At 37.6% G+C, this 19,903-nt stretch overlaps 1 protein-coding gene across 2 annotated transcripts in view; it reads left to right on the top strand.

Moving 5' to 3' along the window:
* TENM2 (teneurin transmembrane protein 2) overlaps positions 1–19,903 on the top strand; it is a 699,068-nt gene that overhangs the window by 515,706 nt on the left and 163,459 nt on the right. For both annotated transcript variants that reach the window (XM_064458951.1, XM_064458950.1), the window contains one exon: positions 12,646–12,884. In XM_064458951.1, coding sequence (XP_064315021.1) covers positions 12,646–12,884 — 239 coding nt within the window. The remainder of the gene's footprint in view (positions 1–12,645; positions 12,885–19,903) is intronic.

The raw sequence follows: 19,903 nt of genomic DNA, 5'->3' as shown, positions 1-19,903 counted from the left end.
TCATTTGAAATTATGCATTTTGGGAGACCTTGAGAAACAATCTCAGATTCAAGACTGACAGCACTATAATTTTAATTTATATTTCATCCGACATGCAAGCTCATTTTAATCTCTTCTGTACGTGTTAACAGCTTGATGCCCGTGGGGCAAACAGTTGCATATAAATGACAAGGTGCAGCACTTAGGCCTGCCAGATTAAAAAAAATAAATAAATGCCTGACATGCTGCTGTTCTAAATATTCCAGTTTGTTGTCATTTGGGGTATGGAATGTCAAACATATTTAACTTCTGTTTTAAATATCGGAGCTGGCAGAGCTGATCTCCCAGCATTTAAAATTAGCCATTGCAGTGCTGAAAAAAGTGGTTGGAACAGTAGAATATTCTTGCTTGCCCAGATAGCTGTAAAGACAGTGTACAGGTAGAAGAGCTGGGCTGCTTGTAACACGGACTCATACTGTGGTTTCAGCTGCTTGGTTGCCACAGCTTCTGAGATGTTACATTTGAATTGCAGCCTTCCAGGAATTTCATGCCGCTCTGCTGGATTACACCCAGAGCAGCTAGGTATGGTATAGTTGCACTGCCGTGCAGCCTCAGTCCAGTCCCTCCCTGAGTTTGATTAAAGACTGCCTTCTGGTTTGGAGCTTTGGGAGCTGTTGGTATAGCTGGATTGAAGCTTACAACATCCAGGCTGCTGTTATCCAGCAGTTAATCAGCGGTTGTAGCACCATGGGGAACAAATGAGACTGAGAGACTGAAAGGAGCGGGGAGTCTGTGCCCAGCCTGTGCTCCTGTGCCCAGTTTCGGAACTCTCACAAGGGGCTTCATTCACATCGCCCTACTTTGCTAAAGTGGCAACATGGGTGCCATGAATAAGTGGCGGGGCTGAAAAGCAAATACATGTATCTGAAGCCTGAAATGTCCAAAAAGAGAAAAGAAGGGGATTCTCACTTACTGAAGGTTTGGAGCTATCTTTGGACCAAAAAAAAAAAAAAAAAATTAAAGTGAAGCTCTGCTCTTAACTGCTGCTTCTGTGAGAGCATCTGCTACTATTTAGAATTAATTTTGGTATCCTGGATTTGGTATTTATTCCTAAGAACAAGATAAAAATGTCGGTCCTATTCAGCCTGGGCCAGTTGTTTGCTGTATGGTTCATTGCCCACAGGATTATACCATACTTTTAATTCCAGTGTAGAGTAATCCCCCTACTGTGCCTTGTCAATCTGTTTTTATATGAAGTTGGTTTTGGGTACAACAGTAGCTGGAATATGTCATTTCTGATGGGTTAAGATTGTCCTATTTTACCAACCACTTTATAGGGAGGGTATTCCTTGGGATATTCACAAATGATACTGCATCCCTGAGAAACAGGACTGGGTGTTTGCCTGGCTGTTTGTCTTTTACTGTCTGATTTTGTGCCTATTCCCTCTATATGGAGTCTTTCAATTCCATTATTAACTTTGGTTCTTCCCCTTCTCTACGTTTTATCATAAAATCTCTGGGAATATGTATGTATTCATGCTGATGACAAAAGGTTACTTTGTGAATACTGTTATTTTTGGAAATTGAAAGGTACCCGGCAGTTAATCAGAGCTTTTCCATAGATAGGTTTGTCATAGGCAAGCATTAAGATATTAGTAAACATCCTGACAGGATTGCTGTGTTCTAAAACTATTCCAGAGTTGCTTCAGGATCGATTTTTCTTCTTTTCTGAAATTACACACCTGACAGGACTTGATGACAAGTTTCATCACAAGAATATTAACTCAGAAGATGATGATTTTTTTTTTTCTGGTTTACAGTGAGTTTTGCTGAAATTGATGCCTGCAGAATCATTGAGACTTTCAGAATTGGCTTGTAATTCTTTCACTTTAAAACTGGTATTTCATCTAAATTCATACCAGTAGTCACAAAAAAGAATGACACCTTTTTGCTCACTTTTTAGTTCAGCGTTTACTTTATAGCTTTGCATTGTTGTGAAACATTGATCCCTCTAATAATGCCTCTTCGCAGTACACTACCCTTTACTTTTTTTTTATTGTTGTCAGTTTATTAATCTCAGTAGTGAAATGCTCAGGAGGCAAAGCCAGCACTGACAGCACCTTGCTTTATCAGGAAGGAGTTTCACAACTTTCAGTTTTCACCTTTCTGTTAACTTTAGTAGATTCTGCTTTCAAATGAAATTAATGCACAAGTGGTCACATTACTGATTATGAAACAAAAAGTGGTATCTGACCTGTCTGGAGGGAATGCTTTATGTCAGCACTACAAAACTCAGATCACAATTTAGATTCCAGACGTCTTTTTATCTAACACTACCGAGCACTGAAATAATTGAATAATGCAACGTGTGTCTGCATGTTGTTATTTTTTTCTCTGGTAAGGATGTGTTTCCTTTCCCTTCTTTCCTTTGCTGTCTTAGGCAGTTTGGGTGAAGTTCAGGCGGTTTGGAGACAGCTCATTTTCCAAATATATCCTTTCTCCACCTCTTGTTTCAATATTGATGGGGGGCTTAATCACATTTATTATATTTTCTTTGTGATGTAGAGTAAGCTTTTACTGCTTACACATGTTTTCATGTACCCTCCTCAGGCAACTATACCCCAGCTCTCCATGTACCCTGTGTTGTTCTATACTTTTTACAGAATTATGCTTAGTTGTATTGCAGTAGCTTGTCGATTTTGGTGGAGTTACAAGATTGCAAAATGCTTATATGGAGATGCTAATTACATTTCTTTAGAATCATAGCATCATAGAATGGTTTAGGTTGGAAGGTACCTTTCAAAATCACCTGGTCCAACCCCCCAGCCGTGGGGAAGGACATCTTTGACTAGATCAAGTTGCTCAGAGCCCCGACCAAACTGACCTCGAACATGTCCAATGATGTGTGCTTGATTTTAGTACACTTGTTTCTGGTTCAAGGCAAACAAATATGGACTATATCTTCTGTACTCTGCTGCTTCTTTATGGCTGCAGCAGACCCCCAGGCTGGCTATGTAATTGTTCTGTTTTCTTTGAAATAAGGGTCCTAATGGAGGGGTTGAAATATCCTTAACTAAGGATGCACTAATGCATTGCCCAGCATTTTTATGGTGGGATCTTTATGGTTCATTTCTGCAGTACTTAGATGCTTTACCTTTAGGCTCAGAGCTGCTGTTTAATACTCTTTAACTTTTGTTGTCCTCTTGCAGTCTGTTTCAAACCATCTCCTCCCCCTCCTTTCCAAAGTGCTGGTTTCTACATTTTCCAGTTAAGAGGTGTTCCTTTATTGCTTCTTTAATCATTGCTTTCGAAGGGGATGAATGATGAAAATACTACCTTTGAACATCCTGGTGTGGGTCTCATTACTTCCAGACAGCTAGAGAGGCAGCGCTCTGCTTTAAAGCTTGAAATGCTTTGAGTGCTCAGGGAGAAAAGTGTGGCTTTGCAAGGAAGGTTTGCATCGCTCTTTGCACTGCAAGAGTCCTCTCTAGTACAGGAACCTCACACAGGGCCATCTGCAGGCACCGGTCAGAAACAGAATGACTCATAAGCGAGGATAACAGAAGAGCTTTCATGGATGGATATTTGACTGAGATTGCCTAATGTACTAATGCCTTTTCCGGTACTTTATATTGATATTAATTTAGTTGATACCATTATAATTAATAATACTTAATCTAGGAGGAAAAAAAGACAAAATTAAATAGAAATTAGTCTTATTCTTTAGTCTCATAATTAGTCTCACACTTTGAAATATTTTCAGTCCAAATCTTTTAGTTGTAAAGATAATTTTGTATGTATAATTTCTTTGAGCTTGCTCACAGGGACCTGTTACTAGATTCAATCAAGAATGTAACATACTAATGTTTCTTCCTGTATTTCAGGAGATAGGATAATGGTCATTCTTGTAGTGATTATAAAATCTGTTTCCTTAGAAGATCTTGTGGGCTGTAGTATAAGACCAGTGGTCCAAATATGGGATCGTTTGAGCAAAGTTCATTTTAAAGATTGAGCAATTTGAAAATTAGCCTTAAAAAAAAAAAAAGTTGCTCTTCAAAATATTTGCCTGCTCCTGGGGGTCAAGCTATATTTCTTCCTTTGCCAGTCTGACGGGCAGAGAGAGTCAGGACAGAAATGGGAGATTAATGGATGGAGTAGCCATGTGAGCGGTATCCCAGTCTGTACCAATGCAGTGCATGAACTAAAAATCATGGGGCATCATAGCAGGGGAACACCTGAGCTCAGCATTTCTGTAGCTGCAGCCTTCCACGCACTGAAGAAGCGAATGTGGTACACAGTGGCGATGAATGAGCTAGAGCAGTCATGCCAAAAAAGCCAAGAATAGAGTACATGAAGAGCAGGATTTAATGCTCAGGTGTTTGGGGTTTGTTTGGGTTTTTTGTTTGTTTTGCTTTTTTTTTTTAAAGAAAGAAATTAAATATCTGAAATGTTGTTAATACTGAACTCAGATGCTGTACTGTGTTAGGGTGTCAAGATGAGCTACTGAACTTCTGAACTGAATATATAAACTTGACGTTTCTGGATGTGTAGAAGTTCCCAGTTACAGCTGCTCTCCACAATTGTTTGCCTATTTTGAATAATGTCTCAATATTTTGATATCTTTATACATGATGCAAAATGTTCTGGAACAGAATAGTGAAACAAAATTTCTTTTCCTTTTGTTGCTGCAAATTGCTAGGATATATTCAGCATAACAAACAGCTACTTGGAACAGTGAAAGAACTCCTCACTCTAATTCTGTTTTGTCTTATGTGGCTTTCACTTACCACTTAAACTAGGCGGCTACAGGCAGATAAGCTACAGCAGTTTAGTCCTCTAAGTTTGAGGGCTAGGGCAGGAACTGACTCCTTCATTCTCTTTTTCCTGCATGTGAAAGTTGCAGGAAGGGTGTGTAGACTTTCCAAATAAATGGGAACTGTATAGGTGGATTCTGCACCTATCTAAAAATCAAAATTAAAGAGTCGAGTAAAGCACAGTCAAAATCATCCCCAAGGACTTCACACACATTTGGCCTGTGTACTTGGAGGAATTCCAAAAACAGTGTAGAAAGGTCATTTTTAGCAGGCTACTGCAGTATCATTTTCCTAACAAATGTAGATGCTGATAGGAGAGAAAAAAGGGTGAGGGAAAACACTACAAAAGCTGGATATGTAATGATGGTTCAGAAAATCAATCTAGATATACTCCCACTCACATACACATAAGCTCAAAGAAGTTTTTCAAGATTGCAGATAATTGTATGTTTTGACAATCTTGTTGGTTTGCATTTTTAAGTTTCGGGTTGTGCAGAATGAACAGGCAGTGTGAATGACTGTACAAGGAGAGGCAGGTACGTTTAGGGTGTTACTTTTTATTTTAAAAAAAATAATCTCAAATGATGTGATATAGGTTTCTATTTTTAAAGTTTACATGTAGACTGATAACAAAATTATTTTAAAGATTTTATTTTATTATTCTATTCTATTATTTCTAGTTATTATATATAGACTTGAAAAAGCACTGTTGCTAGTACTTTTTCTTTTTGTCTTGTTAAATGAGTAGCTGAACTAAGAGATAGTGAAAAGCTTACATGTATGCCTTTTAAAATAGAAGTGTTTTGAAATTACATTCATTAATTGATGTGGAAAGCTAAAAATGAACTGACCTATTGTAATGCACAATACTGTTGTCATTATCATCAATACCTTAATAACAAATGAAGGCATTATTGGATTTCATCACTTTGACTGCACTGTGCAACATACCACTCGGAACTTTACAGCAGAAAAGAGTTTTTCCCCTTAAGAAGGGAAAGGTCCTATAGTCTGAGCTGATTTAGACCTGCCTAAATCTTCCTATATCTGCATTATTGATCCTGCTCCCATTTAATGAAAGTACATATGCAGAGTAACTGATTTTTTGTGTTTATGCCTGTAGCTATTCCTGTTAGTTTTTACTAGCTGCTACCTAGCAGTTTCATTGCTACACTCCTGGAGAATAAACAGTAGCGTAAGAAAGAGATGCATAAATGTAAAGGGTAAAGCAATTATTTACTGGCTGACTCATACAAAAGGTAACGAGGATTTAAGCTGACAGGCTGTGTGTGGGCACCCAGAATCTTTTTTGGCCACACAGGCACCAGTCAGGAAGGTAGTAGATGGCTCCTGTAGCTCCCTGGGGTGGGTGAGCTGCCATGTGCCACCAACTCCATCAACACCAGCCATTCAACCCACTGCATCCTTGCCAGGCTTTCCAGGTTTTCCTCTTTCAGATTTTATGCCTTTCCATGTTGGTGTTCTCCCTCTCAAATTCTTGAGCTACTAATGATCCCCATCTCAGCAACTCACCCTTTCTCCATATTTTTCACCGTATCTTTCTATAGACTCTCTCACAGCTCTTTGTCACAACTCAGCAGCTTTCGGAGCAGCCTAGGCCAAGGCTGTGCCATTGGGATGTACCAGGCCCAGACCTGGAACACAGGCAGCGAGAGCCCCAGGACGGTGCTGGAGGGGGGCAGCTTACAGCGGGGCTTAGAGAGAGAGAGAAGGTTGTAAAAGCTTATCCAACAGTGTCTCAATTGACATCTTCCAGATCAAATGCAAGTTGTCCCGGGAAAAGGTATCTAGTACACAGCTAATGCTGCAGCTGTGGTACTATGCAGATGCTTTGCCTTTTTTTTTGCTACTCTGTTTTCAACTGCGGCTTTGTGAACGTTGCCTATTTGTTTTTGTTTAGTAATATGACAGATCAGGGTGCCCAAACGCTGCCACCTGCGTCTGTACAACATCCTACCTTCCTGTCAGGCAGCTTTCAATTACTGTGCTTTCGTGTGTCCAATTGTCTTTGTTGAGAGTGTGGAGATGGCAGTGACAAGCTAGTCTGGTACTTAAGGCAACATCCGTGACACTCTGCTTAACACTGCATTTTTTAGAGGTCTCTGCCTGGGGGTGTGAAGAACCCAGCCTTTAAGGAATCATGAACCTTTTGAGAGCTGGGAAGCTGGTGTTAGAGCTGTGCTGGACGCTGGGTGGCTGCTGCAAGGTTCAGAGTTACATTACAGTGGATACAAGTGTCCCATTGGTATTGATGTGTTGATTCTGAATTATTGTTTCCCTGCCTAATAGAGTGTCCTCAGTTCCTGCACCAGGCGCAGTTACTTACAAATTGATTGTCTGCAGCAGGCTGAAAAACACTGAAATAGTGTGTTGTCATGAGAGCTGTCCTCTGTTTGCAACAGGCATTTGCGTATGAGGGTGCCCATAGATACGCTAGTGTAAAATGGCCGGTTCATTTATGTAAGTGTGTATTTTAAATAGCTTCCCACTGAAAAATCTGTCTTACTGAGTTTAGTCTGTCGATTTTAAGTGATTGAGACAATTTCTTGTAACATTTCAATAATAACAATTTCAACATGCATAGAGAACATTTTAAACCTTTATTGCTAACTTTAGTGCATTTGGGGAATACCTAAGTCCCTGTGTTCTAGACACTAAAAAGGGTGCAAAGTTCTGTGTAATTTTGCCATAGCAGAGAGCCCTCAGCTGTGTAAACCTGGCTGATAATCCTGTGTTTCTCTGCAAGAAACTGAGAGGAAAAACATTCAATCAAAGCTTATTTGGGGAAAGACTGAGACACCCTTACACAGGTAACCAGAGCTTGCACCAGTCTAACACTCAAGAGTTCATTTTAGCATAAAAGGCATAAGAACAGCTTGTAGTTTTCCTCAGTGATGGGTTTGGTTTTTTGTTTTTGGTTTGGGTTTTTCAATGGAAGTAAGAAAACTGCCATAAAACTTCACTGTCTGAATTTGGCAGCCACTTTGAAGCTTCCACTGGCAGAAAATGACTCATGGCTACTTTTTTGGAGGACTTGGGAGACCACAGAAGATTCCTGCCCCCCCCCCCCACCAGGGAAAGCCAGCATGTTATGTTCTATATTTCATTGGTTTTTTTTCTGCTAAGAATAAATGTCCAATAAAATTACAGACAGATGTGATTTTACCACAGCTTGAAGATACTTTTTAAGTCCTAGAACCACTAAATTGAGCTGTTACTATTCTCTTGGTATGTATCTTTTCTATTTATTAATTACTATGAAAAAACTATGAAAAAGACAATTTAAGCATTACATCACATCTCTATTTCTTTCTCACACAGAATAAGCTTAGGGGACAGTATGAGGAGGTAAAGAAGCAATTTATGTTAGCAAGTAGCTTGTTCTTCCTTTCTATTACAGTTTTTCATCACAAAAACCAATTTTTTTCCCAACTGATTCTTGCAGTGTGCTGCCATGACAATCTGGCCAGAAAGGAGGGAGAAAAAAAAGATTGTTCTCTCAAAGAATATGGAAGTTAATACAGTCGCTGTCAGATCACTATTCCCTGAACACCACAGGTCCTTTTGACCTGTGGGAAAATAAATGCTATAGAGAGCTCTGAATTAATGAAGAAAGCAAAATATAGCTTTTTCCATTTACCATTAGTCCACAGAATTGTGGGCAAATGTCCCCTTGCAAGTTTGGCTTTCACAGATGTCACCTTTCTCCTGGTGTCAGTGATGAGGTCCCTGTCTGTGATCCAGCACATCAGCAGCACATGCTGCTTAAAACAAAGGGGGGTTCATTTTACAGATCAGAAAGCTGCAGAGCAGTGAAGGAGAGACCTGAGCAAGCTACAAGGCTAATTTATTTTGTCTGAGCAGCATGCAAGCTCCTTCCATAGGTTTTGTGGACACTTAAATTACTGAATCGTTGTATACTGGCAATCATATTTTGTAGTTTTCCAGTTTAGGAATGTCTTCATGATGCATGGAAATTAGGGAGACTGGGCTGAGACTTAGCAAATTTACTCCCATGCTTTCAAATAGAAATTTAGTCCCAATCTAAATCAAATTATTAGTATTAACTCTGAGGTAGAGAATGTGTTTTTCTTAATAGCATTTGACAGGTGAACAGGTAAGACGGAGAATATACGAGTTTTTAATTTAAATTTGTTTGAAATTAAGTGAATGGGTACAAATAAGATAATTTCTTTTCATAAGCAGTGATTGTACAATACCTCCCAGTCTTACAGCTGTGAGACTGTAATTAATGTTGATAAATGCTCATGGTCTCTCTGTACAACTTGGGCCCACAGACAATTGGTTGTACCAGAGCGTGTCAAATCCCAGATAAAAATATAGCTGTAGATCATTGGCTTTAGGAATAGAGTTGAGACAAGTAAATTTATTTCCATTAGTAGTTGAATCTAGACTTAAAACTCAGGGGGTCCCAGTATTTTGTCTGTTATGTTCTCAGTCTTTTTCATGGTCTTTACTATAACTTAAGGTATTTCTGCTAATCCGGTCTCCAACTTCTGAATGCAGTGCCAATTTTCCAAAATGGCTTGGTGGATATTTAACATATATTTAGTTAAATGTCTTTTTAAAACTTTTGAAGGCAGAATTTCTGTACTTCAAGATGGGGTGCTATCTTCTAATGGCTGCCACTTTGCCAGAAATCCTCATATGGAGACAGTGAACTTTCAGCTTTCAAAATGCTGTCCCACATGGGTGGGACTTGCAGATGTGACAAAATTCAGAGTTTATCCAAGGATATTTTTTCTTTTTTGCTTTGAGAATAACACCATTCCATGTAGCCATTTCAATTGGCCTTTTATGCTTCTATCAAGTTCTGATCAGTTTTAACAATATGTTAGAGATTGTGTTTGCATGGATAAGTATTTTGGTTTTCTTTATATACTTCATGTATCACAAAGTGGATAACAGTGGAACTTTTTTCTTCTTTTTTTTTTTGTTCTCACTTGAAACAGTATATGATTGACATGTTCTATTAACACATATCTAGTTATTCATTAATTCAATTTTAATAGGAGCAGAGTTTCATTATATATCTGAGTTTACTTTAACAATGCTTATATTAAAATTTCTGTTGGTACTGTAGCTGCCTTCTCAGCTAAAGAGGACATAAAATTCCTGGATTTAAAAACCTTGACAATTCAGATAAAGACAGTGCCAAGGACTGCAATTTCCAGTTTGGTTCCGTGAGATCTGCTGTTGGGCAGGAAAAAGGAAAGACCTGTAAAAACTCTCTGTTGCAGACCCTTAAGTCCAAACCTGAAAGAGCCGCTCATGCCATGAGGATTTAGGAAGAGGGTCCTGGGCTGAGGCAGATGCAGTTCGCTTGAAGGAAAGAAGAGCCTCCCTACGTGTCTTTGTCTCACCAGCTCTCTCTGCCTTCTGTCCTTCCTCCCTTCCTCATACTCCACGCCACTTCAATCTCTAGTTCCTATCATGGAAGTGGTATTCTGTTCCCAACACCAGAGAGCAAGCAGAAAAGACTAAAACGGCTTCTGCTAACCAGTGTTAATCAGGTTTTAATGAGACAAAAGGAAAAGAGTGTCAATAGATCTAGTGTAACACAACCAGTCTGATAACATCATTTTCCCAACAGTTATTTTAATTGAATTGTTGCAAAGTAAAGAAACATTTGAAATGAAGTGTTCATGAAATCAGACTTTCATTGTTTCCTGCTTTCTTGTAACTGGAAGGTGTGTTTTTTTAATTTAAAAGGCTAGGTAATTTTGAGGGAAGAACCCTTTTAGCATTCTCCTTTACTGTGTTTTCTCATAGATCATGTACATTGTGCAGAAAAGAAGCAATTCTAATGTCTAATGAGCTTCGCTAATAAGGAAAAAAGGAGGGTAACTTTATTTGAAAAAAATGGCAGCATGTTTCTGTTAAGTAACTGGTTAGATTATTCCCTTTTTATTTGACTTCTCTCTTTGTTTTACAAATACTGCATCTTAAAAAAAACAAAATCCCCAAACACACAATTAATCTGGTTGAGTTAGGCTTTGAAAGCCATTTATAATTGTGTCCTTGAGTGTATGAATTATTTTCTGCGGTGTCTCCAAAGCACAAAGAAAAAGTTATGACAGTGAATACTACCACTACCTTAGGTGACTGAAATATTTTCTGAAACAAACTCAATTTTGATCAGTTGCAAGGGATGTCCAAGGTCATTTGGGGTTTAAAAAAATAATAACAAAGGCAGTGGCAAACTAAGTGATTTTTCATGTTCATTAATAGAGTTTATTAATGATTGCATTTTAAAAAAACCCTTATTTTCGGAGACTGTCTTCAAATGTGAATGTTTAATCATAAAACTGAGAAACCTAGCCAGGCTCCCTTTTATGGTCTTTTACCTGTATGCAAATTCTATTCAATTTATTATGCTCTGGGTTTCATTTCAAAACAAATGCTTTAATACTCTTTAAAATCACTTCGGCTATTCTGTATAATAAGTATATAGTAAACTCTACGTTTGGAAGTATGCATATGCATGATGACGGGTTGGAAAACGTACTTAGGAAACATTTCCATTTCAAACTTCTGAATCGTTGTAATTAACGGTGACTGAAATTGATTTTCAAGATCTGACAGTTGATTTGAGAGTGACATACTGGATTCTGACTGGAATAGAAATGTTAAATATTTTTACATTTTAAGCAAGACTTGGGTTGCTTTAGGCTATGGTTTTTGTTTTGGAGATTACTGAGTATCTCCGTCCTCATTGAAGAATTCACTGTATTCATTTCTCATACAAGAAGTACTTTTTTTCAGAGCTGTCAAGGGATAGGGTGTGGAACGCATCTTCAAAGCTCTTTTGTCTCAAAACAAGTGGCCTTCTGGAAGATGACCGCCTTTATTCTGTGCTTCTCTTTTTATCATTGACTGGGAACATGCTTGAAGTCAGTTCTTCCTGACTGTGAGAAGTTGATCTAGAGAAGCCCGTCTTCTAGTTTGCTTTCTCCATTTCCTCTGTCTGGAATGTGTTGGCAGCATTATCTGAGATTTTTTTTTAGGTAGCCTATTTTGTCTCTTATTTTCTTCCAAACAAATGTATGGGCAGTTGAAGTCCTCTTTCATTCTGCTGAGTCGTGTGCTTTTGGTGAGTGTCTTAGTTGTTCAAACCAAACCTGTGTGCCATTAAAGAAAATAGAATGGTTAATTCTAATTCTGGCAAGATCTTTTCTTACAGGACTATGGTTTTTGCTCAATATGTTCTTAACGTTTTTTGCTGGCAGCTTTTGCCAGGAGCATTGATGAGACTCATAATTTTTTTGCCTTAGGTTATTTGTTGGGTAGTGTATTCCACAGGCAAATAATGTAAACCTGTGAACTCAAAGCATGTTTTCTTGTAAAGTTACGTGTTCTGTTATATTAATAAACGTTACATGTATTTTGTAGTGCAATTAGTTGCTTTGTCCTAATCAAACACAGGCAAAAAGGAATGATAGTGACATCACTTCTGAATATGAGCTCTGTCACTAGACTGCTCGCGCTTCTTAGAGGGGCAGACTCAACTGGTACACAAAGACTCTTCATCGGTCATGATGGTGTTTTAGCTAGTATCTGGTCAAGTTGCACCTAATTACAGAAAGGATGAAGCAGATATCCTGAGGCTGTGTTTTAGTGACAGTTGTTAAGCTTTGGTAGCAAAAAGACTGAGAATTTTCATCTCCATATTTCTTCACACAAAATTCTTTTTCTTTTTAGTTGAATTTAACACATTGTGGCAGCTGGAATGGAATAGGAGTAGGCGATATTCTTTCTTAACTACAGGACTTGCCATTTTCAACTATGTTCCATTTTATTTTTTTTTCAGGCACTTCTTGTTTAAGACGTCTTCTGGAACTACTCCACTGTTCAGTAGTTCTTCCCCTGGTTACCCGTTGACCTCAGGAACAGTTTATACTCCACCTCCCAGACTGTTACCTAGAAATACATTCTCCAGGAATGCGTTCAAGCTGAAAAAACCCTCAAAGTATTGTAGCTGGAAATGTGCTGCTTTATCTGCAATTGCTGCTGCAGTCCTGCTTGCCATCCTACTAGCATATTTCATAGGTAAGGCTGTGGTTTTTATGTCAAATCACATGGCTATGTCAGCAAATGAAAATTCAGCAGATAAAAGGATGGTCAATCTGTTTCACAAATTTGTATTCTTAATGAGCAAAGAAAATAATCGTTCCTTACACCGATTGATCAGGGAAAATAAAATGTTGAAGTCCTGTTCACTGTCCTAAGAGCAGTGGAAGCAAGGAGTCGACTGAGGATTCTCAATGTGCAGTGTTAACGCTAGGTGTCGGATATGCATGTCTCATAGATGGTCCAAACAGAGGGCGGTAAAATGATTTTTTGATGTACTACCATATGCTTAAAAATATTTAGGAAAAAAAATGTGGTAAGTGATGAATCTATATAATTACAGAAGCTACTGGCATTTGAATTCATTTATTCTCATCACATGCTGCCTTTAGATAAAAAACGCAAATTCATTTTGATTAATAAGTCTCAGTCAGTATGTGTCTGTGTCCCTAAATTCCTGGTGGTGTTAGATCTAAATAGTTAGATAGTTCCATTTTGTGTTCTGTTATGTTTTATATTCCACACATCCTTAGTATTTTGTAAGCAAAGATATAGAAAGGAAACTCTAAATGTTGTGCTTATTTCCCATGATTAATATATTAATACTGACCATACCATGTCCTAGTTCTTTCTGTGGTCTTTTGAGATTTTTTTTAACATGCTTCTGTTGTTTTGTCTGTCTTAATTTAACTCATTTCTAATATCTCCCCCCCCTCCAGTGTCCCCCTCATTGTCCATTGTTTTGGAGGTTTTTCTAAGTGTCTACACAAACCAGCTGTGTATTTTGTACTTTTTACAGTGCTTTTGGCAACACGTTGATGACAATGGCGTGCTGCACAAACTCTCTAGCTTCTCTGAGTATATTGAAAAATTATGGTAGCTCATCGATATTTTCTGTTAATATTTTCCAGACCTGCTCTGTGTGAGTTTTAGTTCATCTCTGAAACTATTCTCATCTACAGTGCTCAAAAGACCTATAAAGATGTACTGAATTTTCTCCCTATTCTCTCCATTTGAAGATAATATTTTGTGGTTTTTGGGGGGATTCAATATAATCTGATTCAACAAGATAAGACACTGTTTTCTAAGAAAAGCCCGTTTTTCATACTAATGAACTTCCATATGTAATATATATACACAGTAGTAAGAGAGAACCGACTGGCTACTTTACTGCTGCTGTCTCTTTAGGCCAGGCCTACATCCCAGCTTACTCAGTGCTACAGAGCTAACCATCTTTCTATATTTCTTCTGTAGAAAACCTCAGAAGAATAACAGGCTTAGTCTGATATATAAATAAAAAGATTGGAAAGCGCATGATTTATTGAACTTGACAGTTATCATACAACAGCTCTCTGTTTGAGTGATTATGCACATGGGAAATGATATACTGCAAGTTGAATATTTTGATCGTGTGCATAACTTTGAAGTGATGGATTATGAAATGTATTTTTCCTTGGTATTTAGGTTACTGTAATCTAAGGCAAAGCTTTGCAATGTGGTTATTGCTTTGTACACTTTCATATACTTAGACAAGAGAGAATGTAAGGCAATGCGTTGACTCAATAATTGATGAGTGATCTATCATTTCAAGTAATGACATAAGTGATCCATTTTGACAAAAGTTTTTGAAATCTTCTTTCCTGAGTAAAGAGTGATGAGCACAATAAAGTTGGCTAATGAACACGAGAAAGCAGGTTTTAGGAAGACAGTGTTGGATCAAGGATTAAATAATGAGAAGTTACCTGACAAGCTTTATGCCATACACAGGGAAGAATAAGTATATTGAAAAGTAGCTGTCAAAACCAGAAAATAGATGCAATTAATCCTGTGAATAAATTTGATGGGTCCACTGTGATCATCATTTAAAGTGTTTGGAAAGAAAGAAAAGAAAACAAAAAAGAAGTTGCATCGCCTTAGGTGCATGAGAACAACAGAAAGGTAAAAGGGATGTGCTTTAGTTATTTAGTCATTAATTTAATTCCTTCACTCTCAGCAAAACCTCATAAAATTCATTCAACATGACAAAGAGCAGGCATGAGACCATCAGCTATAACTAATACACCCATTAATTTGCTGGGACTTGCTGTGCTCCAATAGTATGACTTAAGGTGCTTGGTACTTAAGGTGCCAAATCATCTTACTTAAAACAAACAAAAAAACCTACTCAATTTAAGAACCTTTCCTTGTTCTGCAGTTCTCTAGAGCGTTGCCTTGTCCTGGGTTTGCACAGAACTTGACTCCTGAGAAAACTAAATATCCTCTCTCCTGTGGAAAGAGCAGCAATGCAAAATACCAGCTGTCCCACTCTACTGCAGCTCTTTTGGAGCTCCTGACATGCTAATCCCTGAACTGCTGTGAAGACAAAACAACTCTCTCTTGCTCTGTCAGGAGGAAAAATGTTTTTCTGTTTTCAAAATGAGTGACCAGAATAATGATCAGATCAGACCAAAATCCCAAGTCTGTCCTAATCATTGAGGCAGTGGTAAAGTGAGAGGTGTTAATCTACCAGGAGAGCTGGCAGTCTCGGGATGAAGAAAGATGTTATGTTCCCCCAAGATGCGCAGGAGGAAGGGCAATACTCCATATTGCAGTAACTCCTCTTGGTGTACTTTGCTGTCAGAGCTTCAAGCACAGGAGAGGCTTGAAAGGTGTTAATAATGTTTTTCTGCTATGTCCACACAGAAATGTAACCCCAGTGATATAACTGTAGCAGAGGTTATATCACTGGGGTTACATTAGCTAAAAGTAATAGTTCTGAAAAAACTCATCAAAATTTGCAGTAAATGGTTCTGCTACTTAGGTCTGTCAATATATCTAGGCTGGGTGAAGATGATCAAATCAGTGCTAATCAAGACTATTGCAGGACTAAATGAAAAAGACGATGGCAAATATGAGGTAAATTATATCAAAAGAATACTTTGAAGTTCTTATAGTCTTCAGGATTTCTCAATGGATTGTCCTATAATAAGAGAGATGGGGAAATTGATACAGATAGGTATATCATTGAAAACATGCTGTTTGCATGTTGAAGCATGGGACTTTCAGAGGACTGTCAAAGATTACAGGTCGCATGAAAGAATTTCTAATGAGGGGTGATTTAAAGAGACAAGCAAAAAAAGTATCATAACAGGTAGAAAAGGATAAATATTTAAGTTATTTAGTGTTCCTATTGCCTTTCCATCAACACACAAGTAAAAACACAATGAATGGAATGAAATGAAAAGGCAGTTTGTTTAAAGCTTTAAAAATAAATTCATAGTGTATAATAACCTTTGGAACTTTTTGCCACACTACAAAACTAATGTTAAATAAAGATACTACTGAGATTTTAAGAAGTTAAACATTTGTCAAAATAATAACAGTATGTCTTGTTAGAAGGAAACTTTGGGGTTTATTTTCTGAGATCCATGTATATTGATGGTTTAGATCATAAAATGCCATGGAATTTTGGCTATTTAGATAGACTCTTCCTTTACAGGCCAGTCAGTATAATTGTTATCTGAGTTTTCCTAAATCTTCCTCTGAAACTTATCCTGACTGATGTCTGGGAAAACGTTCCTGCAGGTCTTCATGGCACTGATCCACTGTAGTATGGCATGTGTATGTGCAAAATATGCTTCGTTTTGTATGTGTATAGTTTGCCATCTTAGACTTACTGTCCTATACCTGAATTAATTTACCCTGAAGGAGTTTCTGCAGAAACTTTGACACACATCAGATTTACCAGGTTGAAAATAAATAACTTTGGGGTTTTTTGTTAAAGGAATAGACAGAGGCAAAAAAAAAAATCAGATCATTTCCATAAAAGAGAGCACTATAAGATGTTTCTATGGCTGATTGTTACACTATTTTTAATAGTAGAGAATAGGAAAAATTGACTTCAGTTACCTTTTTCCTTACATGGTATACAAAATGTTGTCTGCTTATTTAAAGCCAGCTTTATCACTTCTCCCTGTTTCTTCAGTAGTCAGATGTAAATGAAATGCAGAGTATAAGTTTGTAGTATTTCACAATGTTTTGGTAAATTCCAGAATGCAGTATGTAAATAAAATTGTCCTACAATCCTCCCTGAGGCATATATCATTTCACAAAGCCCAGGCGTTATTCCTAATATCCTGGGGTGACATATGAAGAATGTAGAACCAGCCAAACAAATGAGGACATCCTGAAGATATTGGACTGGTGGTAAAACCCACTTACAAGAAAGTAATTTATAAAGTGTCAAAAGGAAAGCATATACCACACATATTGTTTTTGTCAGAGTGTTCACTTCAGAGGTTAAGGGAGTGATGAAAGCATTTGTCATGTTAAAATAGTTTTTAGCTCTTTAGATTCATGCCAAACTTGGAATGGAAAAAAAATATAAAGAAGAAGAAAGGAGGAGAGGAAAAAGAGTCACCTTGTGTTTTTCACAAAGTAATTGCTGCCAAATATAAACACCACATTTGTGTAAGCCCCTACACTGCTCTGATTTCTGCCAATCTAACTTTGAGCATCAAAGAACATCTGACCATCAACATGTCAGTACATTAAAAATGTGGTAAATTAAAGTATGTAGACTTTCCTTTGAAAAATGAAATCCAGAGTTGTTACTTCCTGTGGAAATTAAAAGCTGCAATGGGTTTAAAGACACTCCACTTGAAAATAGTATCTTGAGGCTCATGCTGATAACTTTTGGAGTATTGACGCTATTTTCTCTAATTCTAACATATGCAAGAAGATACAGGAAAAATAAAAGCAAAATGACAGAAAGAAATTCAGAGTATAGCATGTACACACTACATCTTTAGTGCATATATTGCACATGAAAATGTTATTACTCATTTATTCTTCAACATTATTTGGCCTTAAAAATACATGAGGTTTAAGATAAATTCCAATTTTGTGCATAAACTTAAAAAAATATATGCACTTCTGTGCTAAATGAAAATGTCTTTTTTTTTTTTAATTCCCTATATATAATTAAAATTAGAGCCTGAAAAATAGCTCCACCCAGAACAAATATTTTGGTAGATTTCCTGCTGTTAGAAAGCATCATAGTAGGTGTTTTAAGGACAAAAGACTTATAGGCAAATAAATGGTTAATTTATTTGGTTATCCCTCCTGTATCCACAAAAGTATTCATTTGTTTCTGACACAGACAACAACATTTGTGGGGTTTCTAAAAAAATTAGACTTGGAACTACAAGTCTCATCTTTACTCTGCATCGAATATGTGTGGAAACCACAATTTGCACAAAATTATATTCCTAAGGTGTTGATATGAACTCGAATTATTTTCTTCCCACAAATGAGTCAGATATTTGCTAATATAAGTGCTTGTGTGAAGTTTCTTTTTCATTCATATTTGTAATTTTTTCCACTCATAAGTCCAATTGTTTTTTTGACCCTGATTCCACATATTGGGATTAATCAAAACAGTTTGCTCGAGTGGCTATCTTATGTATCAATTGATTTTTTCTCTCTCTGAGTTGTTTTTGACAAATGGCAACCTACATTTCATTTGATTTCTTGTGTTGCATTTGTCGTTTTTTACTTGTACAGTCAGAAAACCACTGACTTTGTCTTGTCTAGACTTCACTGAAATCAAATACACTAGACATTTTGGAAACCAAGACTGAAAAAAGGGAAAATCATGCAAAGATGGGACCTCTGAGAGGCAGAGGTCATCTGACTGCCAATCACTGCTTTCAGATTCATTTGAAATCAATGTAAACTGAGGGAGCTCTGCATCTTGCAAGATTAGCTGATGACAGAACATTCTGTTCTTAAATTTGCATTGAAAATAGGTGTCAGTTAAGGGGCAATAATTAATTTTTAGAATATGCTGTCATATTCTAAATGTCACACATTCAGTGTTTCTTGTTGACTGATATCTGTCAATCTGAGAGAAGAGGAGTAGTAGCTCAGTAAGTTTGTCTGATGCTACCTCTGAGAAGAGAGGCTTTGAGCCTCTCAGGGAGAAGCATCTGGCCCCATTCTATAAGAAAACTATCCCTGGCTCCAGGAACTTTAGATGTGGCTTTCTAGCCTAGCAAGTGTCCTATTTCACCATCCAAAGGTGTGAGAGATCCATTAGGTGAAGAAGACAATTTTCATAGAGACAGAATGCTCCAGCTGCTGTATATGTATAATGCCACAAAGAACGGGAGGATTTTTATGTGAAGCTATTTGGGTATAGTTTGCCTGTGCTTTTGCTGAGTCAAAAATAAAAGTTTGATCTACAGATTTGTTCCAAGAAAAGCCAAGGTACTTATTGTTTTGCCTAACAGAGATCTCAGAGATAATGGAAGTAGCTACCTTTCAGTGTGAAGGGGCAGTCTTATCAGCCTGTTCAATTCTCTTTGTCTTTGTAGAGGATTTTCATACAGTAAACCTCAGCACTTGAAACTAGAGTGAGTCTAATGTTTCCATAACTCAAAAAGTGCTATCAGGTGCTTAGCACCTGAAATTGAAAACCCTTTCTGTTTAGCTACCAAGTGGAACAAACATACTCTGAAACCTTGGCAAGAAACAGGATAGCAAGATGGATGTTTTCATTTGTGTGTTCTTGGGGTTATGCTTTGTGGGGTGCATTTTTGTTTGGGGTTTGTTGGGGTTTTTTTACTGCATATTGCACACCACAGTCTAGGATTTGTCTGAGAAAACATTTTTCACAGATGCTGCTAGTGCTCCCCAGAAGCTGGTAAAATATATTGCTGTGAACTTGAGTAAAGTAATGTAACTGCCTAGCCAATGCTGGCTGTACTAGCTGATGCTGCACTACTCAAAACATGCGGTGTGATAGAGAGTAGTATCACAAAAACTAGCAATGTGATGTTATAGCATAGCAATGGCTAACTGGAAATTAGTAGTTTAGTAGTACAGTTGTTATTTAAACAGTACAGGTTTTGTCCGTTTCTACTCAAAGCTGCAAGACTGGCTTCCTCAGAAATGCTTGCTTTCCCCCAGCCCCCACCCCTCAATTGCAATGCCCATGCTGTGCTTCACATGCACTG

Source organism: Phalacrocorax carbo, chromosome 8 (genome assembly GCF_963921805.1).
Source record: "Phalacrocorax carbo chromosome 8, bPhaCar2.1, whole genome shotgun sequence".
Taxonomy (NCBI): Eukaryota; Metazoa; Chordata; class Aves; order Suliformes; family Phalacrocoracidae; genus Phalacrocorax; species Phalacrocorax carbo.
This window is presented reverse-complemented; position numbering and strand designations above follow the sequence as displayed.